At 36.8% G+C, this 23,336-nt stretch overlaps 1 protein-coding gene across 2 annotated transcripts in view; it reads left to right on the forward strand.

The window, feature by feature from the left end:
• The window catches only part of LOC150077411 (AP-2 complex subunit alpha-like), a 588,904-nt gene that overhangs the window by 116,913 nt on the left and 448,655 nt on the right, over positions 1–23,336 (forward strand). For both annotated transcript variants that reach the window (XM_090386478.1, XM_090386479.1), the window contains exon 6: positions 18,398–18,527. In XM_090386478.1, the coding sequence (XP_090242604.1) occupies positions 18,398–18,527 (130 nt within the window). The remainder of the gene's footprint in view (positions 1–18,397; positions 18,528–23,336) is intronic.

A 23,336-nucleotide genomic window follows, 5' to 3' on the forward strand; every position in this document is an offset into this window, starting at 1 on the left:
CAAGCTTAATGTCAAATGGTTTGGCAAATAAAGTTTAACATTGAGAAATGTAAACTATTACATATAGGAAACAGTAACCCCAGAGCAATGTATCAACTCTGTTGTACTACACAGACAGTGTTAGAGAATGAAAAGAACCGGGGGGTAATTGTGCAGGCAGATATGAAGTTCTCTGAGCAGTGCAGACGGGCTGCAAGAGTAGCTCATGGTGTCTTGTCAATGATATACAGGAATTTTTCTAGCAGGGATAAGGAGGTGATTATTCCCTTGTATAAGGCAATGGTCAGTCCACACTTTGAGTACTGTATACAGGTCTGGAGGCCTCATTTCAAGAAAGATGTAAAGCTGCTGGAACGAATACGGAGAAGGCAATAAGATTAATGAATGGAACAAAGGGTTGCTCTTACGAAGAAAGGCTTCAGTTTTGCAAATTACAGTGTCTGGAGACTAGGCACCGGCGAGGTGATCTGATAGAGGTGTATAAAGTCTTGAATGGTTTGAGCATGCTCAATGCCGATGGGATTCTTTCTCTTGCTCAGAATAATCACCTGTGAGGGCACAAATTCAAATTAAGCAAAGACAGATGTACAATCAATGTGCCGAAATTTGTCTTTAGCCAGTGAGTGGTTGATTGGTGGAACAGACTTCCATCCCTTGTTGTGGAAGTTGATAGCCTAAATAAACTTAAGGCTGTGTGTTGGATAGGTATTTCGAACGAATGGATGGGTGAAATGGGAGTGGTTTTTTTTTTTTTTTTTTGGCTGATGTTGCATAAGCTTGCTTTATTGCATCATATGCTAATACCACACAGTTGGCATGTTTATCTTGGGTTACTGCTACCAATAAGGAGTACTTTGCATTTTACAATGCTAAACTTCAGTTGCCACTTCCCAGCCCATATGCCTAACTTTTCTAAATCCTGTTGCAATGGTATACTGTCTTTACTGTCATTAACAACCCTGCCAACCTTTGTATCAACTGCATACTTAAACCTTAGGCCTGATATACCTTAATCAATATGAATGATAAATACACAAAACAACAATGGGCCTAGCACGGAACCCTGGGGGGGACCCCACTATTAACATTAGTCCAAATAGAGCAGTGTTCATTTATTACCACTCTCTGCTGTCTCTCACTCAATCATTGTTTATCCATTGCAGTAACTTGCCCTTAATGGCATACCGCTCCAAATTGTACAGTCTTCCATGTGCAACAATATGAAAAGCTTTCCTGAAATCCAAGTACAGTGGATTCCGGTTATTTGGCCACCGGTTAATCGGGGCAGCCGTTTATTTGGGGCAAATCTTAAAAAACAAAAACCAATCGAGAAAATAGCCAGGGTTTACTTCGCTTAATTGGGACAAAATGCCGTTTAATCAGGGCAGGAGACCTCAGCACTGGAGATTACCCTACAATTGTCTCCGACCGTACCACATAGTTCGGTCGGATTTCTGGAGGTCACAACCATAAAACAATAAAAACAATTAGCAGTCACCTGTTTATTGGGCTTTTGTGTTATTGCAATCTATCATAAACGGACAGTAAACTCGATCTTATTGAATTTGCGGTAATACCGACAGCTGGAATTCTGTGGGTTATTATGGTAAAATGTGTTTACACTTCCATGGAATCTGCAATCATATAAAAAAAAATAATTTTCAGAATCTTCTCTTCATTCCTATTTTTAAATCTTCGTAATTTGTTACTCCGTTCTCACTTGCGCGTGTTGTTACTTGCAATTTGTGTGTGCCGTGTCCTTTGTTATTGATTGCTTATCTTATTACTGTTTTAAATTTTAACCCCCACCCACAAATGTCAGTGAACAGAAATGTCAACTAGTTAGTATGTACATATTACAGTACGTATTAATTATTCCGGTTATCACGTATATTCTTCCGATTTTCCCGTATCATTAATTTTTTAATTGGTAAGGTAATAAAGAGTAAATCTGTGCTTAATATATCTTTACTTTTATAGCCTATGGATAATATTCCTCCTATTTTCGCTAATTAGAATCGCTGTTTAATAGAATTAAAATTCAATTCGCAAACGTGATCACAATGACCGGCACTTACAACACATCGTATAATGAATGGTACTTTACTGTGGTGAGTTCGTCCTAATGTGATTTGATTGTACAGTGAAGTAATTGTAAGGGGGGGGAGTAAATTGTATTTTTAACTATTTACGTGAAACTTCGGATAATTGGGGCAGCCGCTTAATCGGGCCAAAATGCACTAGTCCCGATGTGTCCCAAATAACCGGAATCGACTGTATTTGATATCCAAATTATTTTTTTGCATCCAGTTCATTTGTGACCACATCGTAGTATTCAATCATATTGGTCATCCAAGACTTTCTTTTAACAAACCCATGCTGTGTCTGAATTATTACTGCTTTCTTGTCTAGGTGATCCTGTATTACCTCTTTAACCAGTGACTCCATTATTTTCCTTGGAACAGAAGTTAAACTAACAGATGTATAATAATTTGTCACCATTTGAACCCCCTTTTGTGAATTGGGGATACATTTGCACATTTCCAGTCCATGGGGACCTTCCCTGACTCTAAAGATGCTCCCATAATTGTGACTAAGGGTTTGCTTACTTCCCTTGCTGCCTCCTTCATTATAACTGGATAGATTCCATCTGCCCCAGGTGCCTTTTTTGTGTTTAACTTCAACAATTTCTCCTCCACTTTGCTCTCAGTTATTCTAAAATCACATATCTCCCTGTTAGTTTGAACCTTTGGCATTCCCCTCCTTGAATAACTTCTCATGTGTGAATGTAGATGCAAAATACTCATTCAGTTAATCAGATACTTGAGCAACATCATCGATAGTCAAACCATCTATGTTAAGTGGACCAATCTGATTCATCCCCTTCTAGAGTTCTTTACATAAGTAAAGAACTCTTTGCTGTTTTTCTTTGCATCCTTTGCCAAAGATTTCTCTTAATATGCCTTCGCCTGCCTGACCTCCTTTGTGACTTGATTACAGACTAGCTTATATCTGCCATAGGCTTCTGTGTTACCTGGTAATTTATATACATCCCAAACATTTTTCTTTTCTGCCATGAGCCTCATTAATTCATCCGACATCCATTTCGGACAGAACCTTGAACAGTATTTCTTAGTTGGTGTGAAAAGCCTAGTAGCCTCCAAGATTAAGTCCCTGGAGGCTTTCCATTTAGAATTCAACATTGATAACAACATCAGTTGATCCCACTGTAAAGAATTTAAAAACTGCCTGAGACCACTGTAGTCACCTTTATGAAAACAAAAACCCTTCCCTTTAACTTGAGGTTAGTTACATCTTTAAGTAAATCCAACATTAGTACACTGTGATCACTGTCACCTTGTTTCTTTATCTGCAAATTATTAATGCATGAATAATCACTGCTGCTGATAATCAAATCAAGAGTATTATTCCTTGTGGTTGCCCCCTCAAACATGTTGCTGTAGAAAACAGTCATCCAATAAATCCACAAAAGCCTTTCTAGCATGCAAGTGTCCAACCCACAAGTTCCAGTCTATCTGGAAAGCTAAAATCCCCTATTACAAGACATTCTGATTTACTTGGCCCATTCTATTTCTCTGCACAACTGTTCATCGTACTCATCAGAGTCATTAGGCCTATAACATACTCTCATTTTCCCCTTCCCAGTGTTTGTCACACCAAACACTCAATATTGCACTGTCCACCCATGTCAACTGGATGCACTTCCTTCAATTTTGTGTTTCTTAACTAACAGCATAACCACTCCTCCCTTCCTACTCTGTCTGTACTTTCTATACACATTGTACTCCCCAAATTCCAATTCTGAACTGCTTATGTCTGTGTGAACCATGTCTCTGATACTCTTAGTTACCATAACATAGCCGATGTATTTACTTGTTCCATGATGACTCCCAGCAGCTCCTGAAATTCCCAGTAACTTGTGTAGAAAGCAAGTTGCTAGGGACTTTAAAGTGATTCTTGCACTGCTTCTATTATAATGAGCAGCAGCATCTCATTACAAAAGAAGCAGTGCAAGAATCACTTTCACTTCTGCCTGCAGCTACTGTTAAATTTTTACTGTGTGAATCCCCCCCCCCCAATCTGTCAGTTTTCTGACCCACCCAACACTGGCTCAAGAGCATCAGCAAATATTCTTGTACCCTTTCTGTTTAAGTGTATTCCATCTCTGTAGAAGCAGTCTCTCCTTAGCAAGCACAGACCACACTGAAAAAAATTCTACCCAATGAGCTTTTCACACTCTCCAGGGCCAAATTGATTGACAAGGCTCTCTCATCATATACTCCCTCCTATTGTGTCTGGGCAGAATTGCAGACACTTTCAAATTTATCCCTAACTCGCGACTTTTTTCCAGCATTGCCTGTACTTGTTAATTAAATCTGCAGATTCTTGCTTTTAAGGTCATTAGTGCCAACGTGTACAAAAATATCACCTTTTACGCCCTTAAAAGATATCTGCACTACAACGTCATCAACCATTGCCCCTGGCAGCCATACCCTGGTCCTATCCCACCTATCCTTTTTTGCATAATATATTCCCCCGTCTTCCTGACAATAGAGTTACCGACAATAACAATTAGTGAATTGAACAAAGTTGCTCTTACGAAGAAAGGCTGAAGTTTTGCAAATTACAGTGTCTGGAGACTATGCACCTGCGAGGTGATCTGAATGAGGTGTATAAGGTTTTGAATGGTTTGAGCATGCTCAATGCTGATGGAATTCATTATTTTGCACAGAATAATCGCCTGAGAGGGCATAAATTCAAATTAAGGAAAGACAGCTGTGGGATAGTTATGTGGAAGTTTGTCTTTAGCCAGCTGGTGGTTGATTGCTGTCACAAACTTCCATCTGTCGTTGTAGAAGGTGATAGCTTAAATAGATTCAAGGCAGAACTAGACAAACATTTGGAGCGAGTGGATGGGTGAAATGAGAAGGGGGGTGGTTTTTTTTTTTTTTTTTGGCTAATGCCGTATAAGCTTGCTTTCTTGCATCATATGCTTTTACTAATGCTAATTACAACAACAAATACCAAGACGTGCATACGCCAGTCCTGCTCAAAGATGTCATTCAGTATCAGTTCAGACTGTTACATCAATTCCACCAAGCATCTCCTTTTCCGAATGGGCTTGATCTTTACTGTATTCTGTGCTCAATCCTCAAACAACAGACTTTAAATAGAGCTAATAACACACCAGTCACGATACCACTTGTTGCCCATACGACTCTCATAAGATCTCTTGAAACGGAGAACTGATTCAGTTAGCAAATAGCACAGTGATCTTATGGATACAAATGAAACTTCCAGTCAAGAGGAAACAACCTGTTCTGGTGATCCATACAGAAGTGAAATAGATGCAAGACCTCTTTTTCTAAAGAGAGGTAAAATGAAAATTGACCACCTGAAACAGACTTCCAAAAAGCACACAGAGGCATCTTCTCTATTTAAATACAAACAATGAAAAACATTGTCCAGTGGAATTGTAGAAGCTTTCACCGCAGTATTGATGACATCTGCAAGATAATTTTTGCCATATGATTTGGCAAAGTGTCAAAGGTTCTTGAAATTTCGTGGTAAACTGAATGAGACTTTCTTAGTACTGTGAGATTGTTTACTACATTGTATGCACTCAGTTACAACTCCATTCTGGCAGGCTATTCTCTTTTCCTGTAGTCTGATCATCTGCACTGCTATCCCAGAGGCAGAGAAAACAATGAAACTTAGTGAAACCCTTGCAAACCTAGAAGGAACCTCTAGCATCGTGAAATCACAGCATCTTTAAATCATAACTGATCACAACTTATGGTCATATTTGATCTTCTCTAGCATATGCTTCACATTTCCTTAGCCTTCCATTAAAATGAATGGGTGTTTATTCCCATTATTCACAATTTGAAACTGTCATTGAAAATTATGCCTCTTCCAGATTTTGTATGACACCACTTTCTTAATAAAGGCCAATGAAAACAAATAGCAGAGGTATTTTTGACAGTGTAAAAAAAAGCATAACTGACATTCCTTTTTCTGTTTGTGGAAGTGTTGCAGCTGAGATCCAATAGAGTCCATTCTTTTAAACAAGATATCGGAATGTCTGCATTGGATTTGGTTAGACTAAAGTCCCTCCCAAAATCATTCAGTTCTCACTGATTGTAATATAGTTCGTAATGTGGCACATTACTTGAACAGGCCTCTGATGTGTAATTACACATCATTGTAATGTGTTTTTTTTTCTTTTTTTTTTTTCACCTGCACAAATCGTTGCAAATTTTATATTGAAATCCTTCAATGGGCAGCCTCTGTTTTAAATGCAACTTGATGATTATCAAAATCATAGTCATTATCATAATCGTAATCAAAATGCCCCATCATGCCTCTGATGTGTAATTGCAAGATAGAAGCACCTGAGGCAACCATGTTTTTTTTACCCTTTTTTTAATTAAAATACTTGACGGTTATGAAAATTTACTTCAATTAGGTTGTAAGTACTTCAAATGAAAATGATAGTTTTGACATTGCATACATAAAAAAGGAAAAATATATTCAAAATATTGTTAACTGGAATTGACACTTGATCTGTAACATTATTAATTAAAATAATGTAAATAATTCTGTTTTGAGTTATTTTCTTGGATATAAATAAAAACACTAAATCTACATGCTTAAACCTACATATGGAGATATTTGTGTTCATCTGTCCAATGGTTTGTAACTGAAAGGAATGTGGTAGTGTATGGATAGGGGTACGTGGGCGATTTTGCTCAGGACTGTAGGTTTAGTACAGGCATATAGACTTAGACATTTTTATTGATTTTTCACTGCCAGGAAGAATCAAGTAGGATTCATAACTTGAGGTTATCCATGTTATTTTAATTTCTTAATTTTTAAAGTTAAGTGTAAATTTTTGTTAATGAACACCTTCAATATATCCATCGTCTAGCATAGAGAAGTTTTGTTTTCATCACACTGATTTCAGTATGCTAGAGAAATACCGTATGAAGTACATTAAATAGCAGTGCTTGTTGTTCTGAATTATTTTCTGAATTTTTTCACTTAACTGTCTAATTGGTACATTGTTATATTTGATACTTGAAAAGCAGTTAACTTATGAACTCTTATCTTTTATTATAGTATTCCTCGAGTATGATATTCATTTTTTATTACACTGGTCGTCATCAGTTTCCTCCCTGTAATAATTTTGACAGATTCTCGTAGGAAATGTGTGTACAAAAACTCAGATATGTGCTTAAAAAAAGTTCTCGTCACCCTCCGTTTTCAAATATCGTAGGTTAATGATCGAAAACCAAGACCTGTTGCTAAAGCTTGATTTCCTACATTCCCATTTACACGTTTTTTCCCCCCCTGAAAACTTTGGTGTGGTCTTCGACGAACATGGTGAAAGGTTTTTCACCAAAATATTTCTCAAATGGAAAAAAAGATGAGGGAAAATGAAGTCCAAATATGTTGGGAGACACCAATGGATGATTATAAAAGCCAACAAATGACAAAAGTGTTTTGTTGTCAGATAAACATTTTTGTAAAAAGAATAAGGTTAATGGACCCATTGTTCAGTATTTAGTGCTCTATGTAATATTTTCTTAAAATATATGAAATTCTTTTTACTAGAAACTTAATTTTTGACTTGAATCTCTTTTCCCTTAAAATTGTGTTACAGCAATATGGTTTCTACATTTGAATTCACCAATGTCAAATCTATAAGAATCGCCCTGAATTTTAACAGGGAGTGAAAATTTATATATTTTATTTATTTTTTTTGCCTATCAGTATTATTCATCATCATGAACATGATCTTGCTTAGGTCTTTTAAGACCTGTTCCATTGTAAATGTTGGAGATGGTCTTGATCTTACCACCATTATCTCGGTCAGCCAACATCTCTCTTGCCTATTAAATGTTTTTAGTTAAATGCCAATTTTTTTAAATCCGATTTTGGTTAATTTTTTCTATGTAACATCCATTTTTTTTTTTTTTTTTTTTATGTAAACCCCAAACACAAGAGGATTAGAACTTATAGTTACTTAGTACTGTGCTTGGGTTGGAGGTTGTGAAGATGAAAGAAGATATTTGTTGATATTAGACTTGAACTTCTATAGACTGTAATTTTCAGGAAATACGTATGAAAGGTAGGCTGTTCCAGAAAATGGCAGTTGAATGAACAAACGAGGAAGATGAAAAGTTGGTTCTGTGAGTTTATAGTTGGACAGTAAATGGATGTTGGCTGGTGGCAGCAAGTATTTGGACTGTTTTGAAAGAGAGTGGGAATTATCGAAGCTAATTCTGAAGAACAGTGCCCATGGAAGTATCTGTAGAAAAGGCATGCAGCAGAAACAGTGTCTATGAGACAGAGTGGAAAGACTCTGTTAGAGAGCAGTCATTAATTAGCCAAACTGCCCTCTTCTGAATGGACTTTAGAAGCCTGAGAGAGGTTTTGGGGTCACTGCTCCAGATGTCGGAACAATATTCCATGGACGTATTTGCGGTTTGTACAAAGTGAACAGCTGTTTGTAAGAAAAGTAACGCCGAGAGCGAAACAGAAAACAAAGTTTTTTTAGATGCAGAGGAAGCAATATTTGTAATGTGCTTGTGCCAAGAGAGATTAGAAGTCAGGGTAATCCCCAAAAGAGATATATCATTTTGCCTAGAAATCGGAGTGTCACCAAAGATGAGCATAGGAGCAGAAGAATCCTTTTTGCGAGATATAAGAAAAGACTGAGTTTTAGAAGGGTTGAAATCAACTAAGTTGTCTTTGCCCCACTGGAGAATTACCTGAAGATCGGCATTTAAGGAATTGGTAGCGGATATTCAAGTAGTTGAAGCTGATTGAGCAGGACAAGGTTTCTCAAAATAGAAAGTGGAATGCAATGTGCTATCATCGGCAAAACTATGAAAAGGGTTTCCAGTCAATGGAAGAAGGTCATTAATATACAAGAGGAAAAGAGTGGGAGAAAGAACTGAACCTTTGGGGACACCAACATCAGTGGAGAAGTTAGAAGATAGAGTGCCATCTACCATTACCCTCAGTGAGCGATCAGAGAGAAAACTGGATAACCAATTACAAAAAAACAGTTGGCAAACCATAAGATGGAAGCTTGTTTAGAAGACCTTTATGCCAAACACAATCAAAAGCCTTTGAGATGTCAAGAGCAGCTGCTTGTGTTTCACCGAGCTTTTCCATTGAATTTGTCCATAAATGGGTAACATAAGCTAGAATATCACAGTGGATCAACACTGATGGAATCCATACTGGCGATCAGTGATCAGACGGAAGGGTTCTAGGTAGTTTAAGTGTTGGCGGTTAATTGCAATGGGATGATAATTGGAAGGGAGGGATTTGTCACCCGTTTTAGTGACTGGCTGAATATGAGAATTTCCAAGCAGAAGGAAAAACACTTTTGGAATGAGAAAGAGAAAAAAGGTGGCAAAGAACAGGAGTAAGTTTGGGAGCACGGGTTTTGAGAGCAAGTGGAGAATTACCATCAGGACCTGGAGCTTTCTTACCATCAAAATTTGTCAAAATTTTGATGGTAAGACATCCTTTTGGCGGAAGACATCCTTTTGGCGGAAGACAACAGGAGACATTGAATGGAGCGTGTTGGGAATGGTGGGAGGTGTTTTACCAAGATCGTTAGTACACGAGTACTAACGGGAGCTTTCTTACCATCAAAATTTGTCAAAATCTTTGACATCCTTTTGGCGGAAGACAACAGGAGACATTGAATGGAGCGTGTTGGGAATGGTGGGAGGTGTTTTACCAAGATCGTTAGTACATGAGTTGGAAGAAAAATGAGATGCTAGCAGGTCAGCTTTATCCTTGGCTGAAGTGACAACAGAACCATCTGGTTTCAAGAGAGGTGGGAACAGAGATGGGCAAAAGTTGCGGCCAATAGCTTTGGCAAGAGACCAGAATGCTTGGCTACCATTAGGGCAAGAAGCAAGTTTTCTACTCTTTGCCTGTTTAAAATCTAGTTTGGACTGATTAATAACTGCTTTACAATTGTTGCAAGCTTTGGTGTAGGCAGAAAATGAAACTGAAGAATTGCAAACAAGCCAATTGCGATATGCAACAGTCTTCTCTTGAAAAGCCTAGCACATTTATTTGAAAACAAAGGTTTAGATAAAGGACGAGATTTTTGAGTGTGGAATAACGGATTCCATCCCTACAAGAATAATTTCTCTGACATGATCTGAGCAAAAGTTGACAATCAGAAGTTTTGAAACAGTAGTCCGACCAAGGAAATGAAGAAATGAAATCTTGCAATTCATCCCATTTTGCATTCTTCTAATGCTAAACAATACGAGGTTGGGAATAGCCGTGAGATAAAGGCTCCATTGGAGAAGAGACAATCGCCGAGTTGTGATCATGAGGTGCCTAAAGGACCACTCACTTCAACCGTGTACTTAGAAGGGTTGTTTGTGAGAAAAAAAGATCAAGCGTGTTGGCTGTATGGTTAGGATTGTCTGGTATTCATTATAGGTAAATGAACAATCTGCTCAAGGTCATTAGTAATTGCAAAAAGCCTCAGCATCTCGACCAGCAGGGTCGGTGTGACTAGAAAATGAAGTCAGCTGGAGTTGTGAACATTAAAATCACCAAGGAAAACTACCTCACTGTTAAGAAAGTTGGACTGGAGAAAGTAAAGTTGCAAAGAGGAAGTCAAAGAGCGCCAAGTGATTAGTGGTGCTGGGAAAATGGTAGAGACAATAGATGAATTTGACACAATGAGGTAAAGTGATTTTAAGCCAGAGAAGATTGAAAAGAGGAGATTCCCAATTACCAAGTCTCTGACAAGGAATATCGACACGGACATATGCACAAGTACCACCTTTGAGGTGAAAGGAATTTGGGCAACTGCAATGAGCAGTAGTTGAAACAACTGATAACTGAGATTCAGTCTGAAAAAATGCATGGGGTTTGACAGAGTGCAAGTGGAAATGGACATCGTTGAGATTAGAATTGAGTCCACGTATATTTGTGAAATGAACTAGGATGTGTTTGGGAGGTTTAGATCTTTTTGCAGATAAGCTTTACTTTATTAGTTTGACTATACATGGTGTATTCGATAGTAAGAAAAAGTGTGGGGGACATGCTGTATGAAGTAATGAAATTTTTGGATATGGCATACACATGGTAAAAATATACCCAGATCCTTGACATAACGTGGCCTCGACAATGCCCCCTGCATACACACTACTCAGACTTCCACCATTCACTATCTGGCAGAGTAGAGGTAGCAAGATTATGCACTAGCTGATCCGGAAGCCTCCTAAAGAGTTACCAAAAGTTTCGGTCCAGTGTACTAACTAGCGGCCTGCCTGTCAACACTGTTTTAGAGCTGTACCCTCGAAATGTAAGGAAGATTGGATCTCACCTTGATGTTCATCATAACCTCAAAAGTCATCAGTCATACTGCATGATGGAAGAGATGGGGAAAGTTTGACCGGAACTTAGCTCTGTAGACTAAACATGTGTTCCACCACTTCAAGCCTCCAATAAGCAAAGTGGTGGTATTACGCCAGTTGATGAGAGTCATCTACAATCTAGTATTGCCTGGTAACACAGAGGGGCAGCATTCCTCCATGTGGTGTGGGCGCCACACCCCGTCTCCTGCTTACGTTGGTCCACACGTGGGTGGTCACCCACAGCGTGCTTGTACATGGAGGTTATACCCAGTATTACTAACCGTCCTACCATCGTGAAGGTGCAAGCAGAGCATTTGGCTGTCACAGACCATCCGGACTTTGCCAAAATTTGGTCCACTTGACTTGAATGTCGCCCGAATATCAGTTCCATCAGCGTTTTAGACTCCTAGATAGCAAGTACAGCTTATCTGGCATATCTGAGAGAATGTCTGTAACAACCTCAAGGATACCATTTTATGTCATCTACTATATTATCTACTTTTAATTTCTCATGAATATCTGAATTTCTTTGGTGGCCTAACCCATAGGTTCCCAAAGTTTCTTGGTTCACGGCGACCTTAAAGTGTACCAGTAATTTTTTCTCGGCACCCCTAGGCCAAAAGAAATACTTAACACAGTGGTTTTTGACCACTTAATAATGTGTGCATGCGTGTGTGTGTGTAATAGTAAAAAAAAATGTTATATGATTGTTATTATAATAATATAATTATAAACAAAATTAAAATTAATAATACAAATTATATATACTTATATAATAATTTTATTCTTTATATAGAGGTACTAAATAAATATCAATTATAGATCACCACAAAATTAAAGAGATACGACACAGTGGATACCATATACCTTTTTATAATGAAATAAATATATAAATTTCAAAAAAAAAAAAAAAAAAAATAGTAATAAAAAATAAGTTTAACTAACTTAATCCAAAATTACATGGCACCCCTGGAATGTTGTTGCGGCACCCTGGTTGAAAACCACTGGTCTAGCCTTTTAAAGCCAAATAAAGGTGGGCTTCGTAGCCGAGTGGTCAGGAGCGGGAGTGCAGTAGCACACGCTCTTTGAGTAGACTGGGGTTCAAGCCCCTGACTGTTGAATACGGTCGATCTGCCAACCCGCACTGGACCAGCGTGGCAGATTATGGTCCATTTCCCTCAGCATGAATTGTTGAGGAGGCTTCCATCCTGCAGTGGGTTGATAATGGTTCCACTTTACCTTTTTTTTTTAATAGTCTTAACAATCTCATTTGTGCTGCTTCTGTTTTTTGTCCATCTTTCTTATTTATTACCCAAGTCTCACAACTGGAGAAGAGGGCTGATTTTGAAGTAATGTTGTGTAATCATAATTTTTTTTTAGTTGTTATTTGTTTTCAAAAGTGGCATTTAATCATTCGGTTCATTTTATTATATTTTTGTAGTTTTGTGTGGATGTCTTTCCCTTCATTTGATATTAAATTTCCAAAGTAGGTGAAATCTGATATTTGTTCTATTATTTTGTCATCAATAACAGTTTTGACTCTGTTTTTTTCCACATAATTCCATTGATTTTGTTTTTGAAGTGGAGATCTTCATCTCATATTTTTGGCCTATTTTATTCAGTTTGTTAATTGCTATACATAGCTCATTTTCAGATTTTGCAATTATTACTCGATTGTCAGCGTATAATATAGTTTGGATTTTATCCCCATGGTTCAACTGTATTCCATTGTTAACTGTTTGTTTCCATTCTTTAATAATTTTATTGATGTAAATATTAAATAAATTTGGTAATGGTCCACATCCTTGTTTGACTACTTTATTGGCATTAATTGGATTTGCTAGTTGGCCATTAGAATATTTTATGGAAACCTTTAAATTTATGTAGGCTTTGTATTTCTGTTTTCCTGGTTTACATTGTCATATGCTTTTTCGTTATCAACAATTAGAAGAAATGTTGGTAGGTTAAATTTAAATTCTCTTCTTTTCTCCAAAATTTGTTATGAGAAAATGGGATCAGTTTTCTGAACCCATCAGTCCTTCTCTGAACCCATATTGTTCACTATATTTAAGTTTATTCTTTAGTATATTAGAGTATAGCTTTGATGTAGTTGCTAACAGTGTTGACAACAGATACCCAATTCTTTTTATTTGGGTATCTGTTGTTTATGCACAGTTATTCATTATTTTTTTAATTGGAAAAAAATTAGCCATAAAAATTTGTTGCATCATGTATGCTAAAAAACACCCTTGCTATGGTAAGTTAACAGATTTTTTATCCTGATTTTTGTCAGTAAAGTTGGTTCAGTTATTATTATTTTTTTTGATAAGACATTTCATATGTTTTTTGATCATATATAATTATTATGTGATAATGTCAGAATTAAGAATAAAATTTAAGTTTTTTTTATTTTAAATTGTTTCTTTTCAAAAAGCTGAGAGAGAACTTTCTGGATTACTGTAAACTTTCTTTTTTGTAGATTTTTAATCTTTACTGAAAAAAGTTTTACAGTAATCCAGAAATTTTCTCTCTCTCTCACACACACAGTGATTTTTGGTCAATTGGATGTAGTTCAAAAACTCTAGGTACTAACCACTGCTTCATTATCTTAAGTATGATCTTTATTTAAGGGGCTTAGAGGGGAACAGGTATTCTATGTGTTATCAGACATTCAGTCTAAAACACTGATGGATCCAATATTTTTTTATTACAGAAGATTTAGAAGTCCGGTTGGCCTGCCTCCCTAAAATCCACTCATGCACACCTTGACGGTAAGCCCTGTTACATCACTTAGGTGGCAACGAACGTGTAGAGTGGTTCTCTTCAAGACACCTAGTCAGCGTGAACAGGAAAAGACCAAACCTTCCAGCACATGACAACATGACAAAAGAAATGACACTCAGTCCCCAGCGGCTCTCACTCCCCCTCTTACGGCAGCGAGAGGATCAAAGTGGAAGCAGAGGGTGCTATGAATCTCTGGGTAAAACCAGGCTGCCATGCACGGAAACTGAACTTGACCTGTTACAACGTAAGATCGCTCATCGGTGAAGACAGGATATTAGAGCTGGAAAAGGAATTAGAAAATGTGAATTGGAATATCATCGGTTTGGCTGAAACAAGAAGAAATGAATCGCTTATAAGTTTATCAAGTGGAAAAAGGCTGTACACCAATGGTAACAGTGAAAGGAGCGAAGGTGCAGTTGGGTTTCTGGTTCATAAAGATATAAAAAACAACATTTTGGAATTCAAAAGTACATCACCAAGGTTGTCAAGACCACTACTCAGGATTTTTAAGAGGTACAAGCTAAAGGTTATAATGATTTATGCACCAAAATCGTGCCATGATGATTAAGAGGTTGAAGAAATGTACTCTGAAATTGTCTTCTAGAGAGAGCAGAAAACCCACTACACTATCATTATGGGGCACTTCAATGCTAAGGTTGGAAAAAGACAAAACAGTGCAGAAAGGGGAACTATAGGGAATTTTGGAATTGGTGAAAGAAATGAAAGAGGTGAAAGACTTGTGGAATTTGCAAAACTGATGATTGTCAGTAATGAACCCTTTTTTCAAGAAAAGGGTGAACAGGAAGTGGACATGGAAGAGTCCAAATGGATTAATAACTAATGAAGTCTACTTCATCTTCACTAACAGAAGATATACCTTGAATGATGTTACTGTTCTGAAAAAGGTAAATGTTGGAAGGGATCACAGAATGGTAAGATGAACACTTGATATAGATGTAAGAAAAGAAAGTAAAAAACTGACACAAGTAAATAATACAAAGGTCTTTGAGATAACAAAGAGGAGAAAAAGCAGTATGTACTGGAACTTAAGAACAAGTTTGAGCTTATGCAGACTGCTCAGGACCAAGACGTCAACGAGGAATATTACAACTTTCTGAAAGTGATAAAGCCCAAGAAACCTATAGATAAAAAGAAATCCAAAGAATAAAAAATTAGTCAAGAAACACTTGTCATGATGAAACGAAGGTGACAAATGAAGAGAAAGATAAACACTGACAAGGAGAAAATTGATTATACTGAGTTATGCAAAGCCATTAGTGAGGGAATGATGCCAACAGTGGGGAAGATGGATCGCAAATTAGTAACTCATACGACACACCCGATATCCTTCCTGATGAGGTAGAACATGTGTTGAAGAAAATGAAGAATCAGAAAGCCGCGGGGGAAGATGAAGCTACTGTAGAGTTGTTAAAATTGGGAGGAAGAGACTTGACACAAAAACTGGAGACTTTACAAAATGCATTAGAAAAGGTGTGATGCCTAAGGAATGGAATCATGCAATCATAGTTTTGCTACATAAGAAAGGAGATAATTCAGAAATTGGAAATTATAGACCAATTAGATTGTTATCCCACATCTACGAGTCGCTCACAAAGGTCATTACTAACAGATTAGAAAGAATACTTGATGAGAATCAACCGAAAGAGCAAGCTGGCTTTAGGACAGGATTCTCAACTATGGATCACATTCACGTAATATCACAGCTAATGGAGAAAGCATATGAATATAAAACACCATTATGTTTGGCATTTGTGGATTATGAAAAGGCATTTGACTCCATACAGCATAAGGCAATGTTTCGGGCACTGGAAAGACAAGGCACAGATACCCCACATATTATGATTTTGAAGAAAATATATGAGAACACTACCTCCTTTATTAGACTAGACAAAGATAGTAGCAAATTGAAAATTGAGAAAGGAGTTCGACAAGGAGACAACTCTGAAGTTGTTTACTTCTGCCTTTGAGGAAGCTTTCAGAAGATTAGATTAGTCGCAGAAAGGAGTCTATGTGAATGGAGAGTACCTAAACCATTTACGATTTGCAGATGACATTGCGGTCATAAGCCACGATCCCAAAGAATTAGAGGAAAATCTTAATCAGTTATGCAGAGTTACTAAGGATTTTGGACTAAAGATGAATATGGTCAAAACGAAAGTAATGATGAACAAGTATGCCACAGAAAGGGATATAATGATCGAAGGAGCAGTAATTGAAAAGGTGGTGTCATATACTTATCTGGGACAAGTTATTAGCTGTAATAATGATAAATTGCTGTAAGTCAAGAGAAGAATAAATTTTGAATGGATAGCATTCAGGAAATATGGTCACATGCTGAGGAGCAATATCCCAGTTTGTCTGAAACGTAAAATAATGAAACAATGTATACTCCCCACCATGACTTGGAAGTGAAACTTGTGCACTCACCCGAAGAATGAAAGAGAAGCTGAGAATGACACAGCAAAGAATGGCACGATGTTATATTGGGAATCAGACTGTTAGATAAAAAGAGAAACACATGGATTAAGCAGCAAACTCAAGTAAAGGACATTCTTATCAAAACTAAAGAACTAAAATGGTCTTTGGCAGGACACATGGCTCGAAGACATGATGACAGATGCACTAACAAAATATCCGAATGATACCCAAATGGAGCTAGAATAAACATGTAAGATAACTGCGGAGATGGATAGATGAAATTCATGAGTTTGTAGGTAGTAAATGGATGGCCATTGTACAAAACAGAAAGAACTGGAAAGTTGCTGGAGAGGCCTTCATCCTGCAGTGGATTGAAAATGGCTGATGATGATCTTTATTTGTATTATGTTTGTGTAAATGTTCTCTTCATACGCTGGCATGACCACATAGGTCTGAGGAGTTCACACCTAATCATTTTGACAAAAATACGTTGTTAAACATATTTAGCAGTTGTGAGCTTGAACCATTTTAAAAAAAAAAAAAAAAAAAAAAAGTGAATTTCAGCCATTATCAAACCACTGCAGGATGGAAGCCTCCTCAATAATTCATGCTGAGGGAAATGGACCATAATCTGCCACGCTGGTCCAGTGCGGGTTGGCAGATTGACCGTATTTAGTAGTCAGAGGCTTGAACCCCGGTCTACTCAAAGAGCGTGTGCCACTGCACTCCCTCTCCTGACCACTCGGCTGCAGAGGGCTTGAACCATAGTAAACTCAAATGCATGTGCTGTGTTGAACCCTTGCATTGACATTCTCAAGTTGTGTATTGAAAAATATAGAACAATTTATGGGGAAACCCACTTGTGTCCACTTGATATGAGCAAATTACCACCCTGATATGAAGAGGCATTTAAGAATTAATCCTATTTCTGATAGGATTTAAATCCAGATCTCCAAATGTGGTAAAAGTAGTGAACCTTATTACAGGTTCACGACTGTTGCGATATTGCCTAACTCTCAACTGAAAATTTGTGCTACTAACCAACTTCATTCACATTGTGCTTGATTGAATATAATAATATTCAATTTTGTAGCAAGGTAGCCAAATTTATTTGAAAGCAACAAATGTTTTAAATAACTGTTTTTGTGCACCTGTGCAATGTACATATACATGTTAAAGAACTTGTCGATCGAAACTACCAAGGATATTTGAAACCCTTCATCCTTTGCTAGCACAATGTCATAATCATATCGTAATCATAAAATCCATTATTAAAAGAAATGTTCAGCAGTATAGTTGTCCAGTGGCCGAAAACTTTGAAAAATCTAGTTTCATAATGTGAAATATGGTTAACACTGAATAACCTTAATTGATTGTTACAGTCTCCCATCATTTCATGGTAACCAGGTTCCACTCGATATTCATTTTAAATCTTCACTTGCTTAATAAATTTTTTGTTTTATACATGAATAAATTCAAAAGAAATTATTTTATTATAAGGTTTTTCTTGCTGTTACATTTTTTTTCTCTACTTTGCTAGTTTTATTTTTTATTCAAATGTAAAGGATTTATAGTTAATTAATTTGTTGTTAGGAGAAGAGGTGAGATTGTGAATAAAATTGAATTAATCAGGTATTTTGTTTGAAAGTGGATTCTAATGTGTTAATTTTTTATTTATTTTTTTATATTTTAAATTCTGTCTGCTTAAATTGTTTTTCTTTTTTTTCTTCATATTTTTTTAGAGAAACAATTGACTTAGTTAAACAAAGTGCAGCTTTGTGTCTACTTCGTCTTCTGCGCACAACACCAGAAATCATTCCAAGTGGTGAGTGGACCACCCGAATTGTCCACCTTTTAAATGATCAGCACATGGTTAGTTTTCTGCTTATTGCCATTTTCAGTAAATAAGTTTTGAACAGATTCTCTAGAAGAAAGAAATTTAATTCCATCCTGACTAGTATCCTAGAACTCTAGTTAATGCTACGAAAGTTTATAATATGTTATCTAATAAACTAGTGCTTCAGAATAAAACACAGCCTGCATTTACTGAATTTCCTTTTCCATGAGAGTGAAATAATTTAAGGTTAAGGGGAGAAAATACATAATGCACATAACAAAGGATTTTTAGTTTTGGAGCTATTGCATTACCACATCTTGTGGTAATGAGGGACAAGTAGTGAACCTTATTACAGGTTCACCGCTGTTGCGATATTGCTTTGTACTCTCAACTGAAAATTTATTGTGTTACTAACCAACTTCACTCACATTGTGCTTGATTGAAAATAATAATATTCAATTTCGTAGCACGGCAGCCAAATTTATTTGAAAGCAACAAATGTTTTAAATACTTGTTTATGTGTACCTGTGCAATGTGCATATACATGTTAAAGAAGAGAAACTGTCTAAATGTTGTCTAGCTTGTGAACTTTATCTCTAAATTTTGCCAACAGTGGGGAAGAATCTGTTTCTGCAGATTTCAGTTTATCATGTAGACTGTGGTTGTGGCTACACCTGGTATGTAATGATGCTGAATGTTTGTTCTAATGTTAGTTGTCAGATGAGTGTTTGATAATGGCTTTTAGTTGTAGCAGTATGTATTCATGCTTTTTAGTTTAGGAAAAATGACTGTTTGTTGTTGGAACATCTATAGAATTTGAGCTATTTAGGAGATATGACCATCTTCATGGTCAGTTCTTTAAGAGGTAACCAATCAGTAAGCCAATGAAGTAGTGTATGTATATATATTGATTCACTAAGGGATAACCTCCTTAGGGGCCTTGTTGATTGCAGTTTTAATTTCCAAAGTGAAATCTGGTTAACATTGACCCATACGAAACTTAATGTATTTTGAAGTTATATTTGTATGTATTTTTGCCTCTCCCAACATATCCTTGTTTTTAATGGAGTGGTGATTGGTTGAGATGGGGTTATTGGCAGGATAATCTGTTTAATTCCACCCCACAACTTTGATCGTGAATATACCAGGTGGTTATAAAATAAGTTTCCTTATTCAGGAGACTGGTGTCAAAACGGTTAGAGTTAGCGCTGTGAAAATCGGTGGGTAGGGAAAAAGTGGCGCTGCTTATGCAAATGACATCCTGTTAGATAAGAGCAGAAATGCCAATGATGTCGTCAACAATCATTATGGCTCTTACAAAAAAAAATGTGCTCTTTTAGTGAAACTATTCTGCCAGATTAATAGTAACGTAATGTAGCACTATGTGAATATCGGAAACTAAAAGGGTTGTGTAAAGGACCTTTGACGTCAGTGGGGCTTCAAAAACTAATGAAGAAATTTGAAGGGACCGGGAAGTTAGGTGTAATTCCATGCAGGGGATAACCACGTATCGGAACAGAGATAGTGGATGAAGTGGTGGTTGCAATGGCCTCCAGGTCAGAATGCGAAGTAGTGCCTGCTAGAGGTGTGTCAAGAGACTTAAACCTTGCTTGGTCTATTGTACATGAAGTGCTTCAAATAATTTTTTGCTGGTTCCCGCACAAGATGCTCGTAGTGCAAGAACTAAAGTCTTGTGATCAGCAACAATGAATAGACTTTGCTCTATGATTTCTGGCTTGTATGGAACTTGACAATACATGGGCTTGAATGATCTTGTGGTCTGATGAGGCACATTTCACTCTTCATGGGGCTGTAAATGCACAAAACTGCGAATATGGGGAACTTCTCATCCATCTGCTGTGCGTGATAGACCACTACAAAGTCCATACGTTACAGTATAGTGTGGATTCACAGCAAATTTTTATCGGACCATTTTTCTTTGAAGAGTCTACACCTCATGGCCCCATAAGGTGTACTGTAAATAGTGCACGGTACTGCACTCTTCTAACGATCACAATATTCCCTCTCTGCAAGAAAGGCAATGCTTGGAGACCGTAATGTTCATGCAAAATGGTGCCCCTCCCCACGTTGGTCAACAAGTGAAGGAACTGCTCCGTTCAACATTCAGATATGATCGCATCATTTCTAGAGGCTTTCCGCAATTCTGCCAACTTGATCATCAGATCTCAATCCCTGTGATTTCTGGCTATGGGGGACACCTGAAAGACAGAGTTTACTGGGGGTGGCATACAGACACTTGTAGATTTGAAAGCAAGCATTAAACAGCATGTAGCCAACATCCCCAATGTTGGCTACATGCTGTTGGCTAAATGCTACGCGAGACTGTCGCACGCAGTTCTCCGTTTTCAGATTGGCATCTCAAGTGAAGACTGATATTAAAAACTAATCCTAAGTTAAATATTCCATCTCATGCTTACAGTACCCATTTTTACCCCTGGTGGCAGAAATTTGAACAAATTTTTTTTCTTCTACAAATCATTCCCATTCCCTAAATGACATGCCCACCGATTTTCACAGTGCCATCTCTACCCATTTTGACATTAGGGTCTCCTGAATAGGGAAACTTATTTTATAACCACCTGGTGTGTGTGTGTGTGTGTGTGTGTGTGTATATATATATATATATATATATATATATATATATATATATAGTGGATTCTGGTTATTTGGGATGCCAGTTAATCAGGGCAGATGTTTTTCTGGGCAAATGTTAAAAAACAGAACCAGTTAGAGAAAATAGCCAGGGTTTTTCTTTGCTTAATTGGGAAAACATGCTGTTTAATCTGGGAAGGAGATTGCAGCACTTGAGATTACCCTGTGATTGTCTCCAACCTTACCACGTGGTCTTGTTGGATTTCTGAAGGTCACAACCATAATACAATTAGCAGCTTCCAATTTATTGGGCTTTTGTGTATTGCAATCTATTATAAATGGATAGTAAACTCAAATCTTATTGAATTTGCGATAATACAGACAGCTGGAATTTTCTGGGTTTTTATGTTATTACGGTGAAATGTGTTTCCCCTAACATGAAATCTTCAAACATGAAACAATTTTCAGATCTCCTCATTCCTATTTTTGAACTTCTTAACTTGTTACTCCTTATCTTACTTGCACGTATTGTGTTAGTTGCAATTTCTGCTTGCTATGTTCTTTGTTATTGATTGCTTATCTTTTTTGCTGTTTTAAATTTTAATCTCTCCCCCCCCCCCCCAAATGTCAGTGAACAGAAATATGAACTAGTTAGTATGTACATATTACAGTATGTATTAATTAAGCTATGCATCTAAGAGTAAATTTATCTTTATTTTGCTAAACTGTGGAAAATATTCTTCCCAATTTTCACGTATTTTTTAATTGGTAAGGCAATAAAGTGTAAATCTGTGCTTTATATCTTTACTTTTATAGCCTGTGTATAATATTCCTGTTATTTTTGCTTATTAGAATTTCTGTTTATTAGAATTAAAATTCAATTCACAAACTTACTGCATATTGTATAGAATGGTACTTTACTATGATGAGTCCATTGTAACATGATTTGATTATACAGAGACTCAATCATTAGGATTGATACTGTATTTTTAACTATTTACGTGAAACTTTGCATAACTGGGGCAGCTGCTTAATGCACTGGTCCTGATGCACGGGCCAAAATGCACTGGTCCTGATGTGATCCAAATAACCAGAAGAGTGTGTGTGTGGTATAAAATATTATTAATTAATGGTATATGGAACAGGGATACTGCTATAATTATGCAGAATTCTACCCCACAACTGTGTGTGTGTGTGTGTGTGTGTGTGTGTGTGTGTGTGTGTGTGTGTGTAAATGTGTAGTTTGTAACATAAGTATAGTCTGAAAAGATGGAAAAGAGAAGTACACATAGTGCCTGAACTAAAAGAGGTTTAAAGGAAAGTAGAAAAAGGAAGTAAGGTAGTAGTGAAAATGTTAAAAACCTAGTGCAATAATGAAATGGGACTATGGAAGAAAACAATAAACAAAAAATTACAAATTACTAACACTAAATAATAAAGAGATATCACTGTATTCAGACATGGGAGGGCAGTTTTTGGAAAGAAGGTTTGAATATAGGGATGGTGAATATGCAGAATCTGATTACAGTAAAAAAAAAAAATGATACATGGCCAGGCATTTCATCAGGGACTACTCCTGACTGGGCACTGCACTATCAGGCACTGCATTTCGTAACTTGTCTTTCATACAAGAAAAGGGAAAAAGTAAATATGCAGCTCTATCTTAATACTAACAGACGAGGTAGTCCCTACTCAGTTTAAAAAATTAAGTAAATAAAGTAAAAAGAAGGTAAAATAATAAAAATATACAAAGATGTTTATCATGTGGTGAGATGCAGTGTGTATTGTCTAGAAGCAAACAAAAAATATAATATTACTACTATATATAGCAATATAATATTACTACTATATATATAAAACCCCTAGGGAAAAAATCCCACTGCGACCTCCTTTCACTTAAGGGAATTAAGGAAAGGTATTTATTTCATCCCCCTCTTATTTTCACATGTCCAATTATCATCTAAGTAATCTGTTTAACTTGTAACCAAAAAAAAAATTTTGGAAAAATTATGGAACATCTACAGAATTTGAGCTATTTAGGAGATACAGCAAGCCCTTGTTATAACACGGTTCGCTTTACGCTGATTCGCTATAAAGCTGTTCTTATATTATAACCCTTATCTGACTATAATGCTGTCACAAATCACTATAACGCTCTTTTACAGATTGCATTTTTGGCATATTTAACAAAATAGTTTCATTTGGAGTCGACAGCTTGAAAATGAATAGCA

The sequence above is a fragment of the Mastigoproctus giganteus genome, chromosome 12 (genome assembly GCF_048544385.1).
Source record: "Mastigoproctus giganteus isolate SK-2022 chromosome 12, ASM4854438v1, whole genome shotgun sequence".
NCBI classification, from domain to species: domain Eukaryota; kingdom Metazoa; phylum Arthropoda; class Arachnida; order Uropygi; family Thelyphonidae; genus Mastigoproctus; species Mastigoproctus giganteus.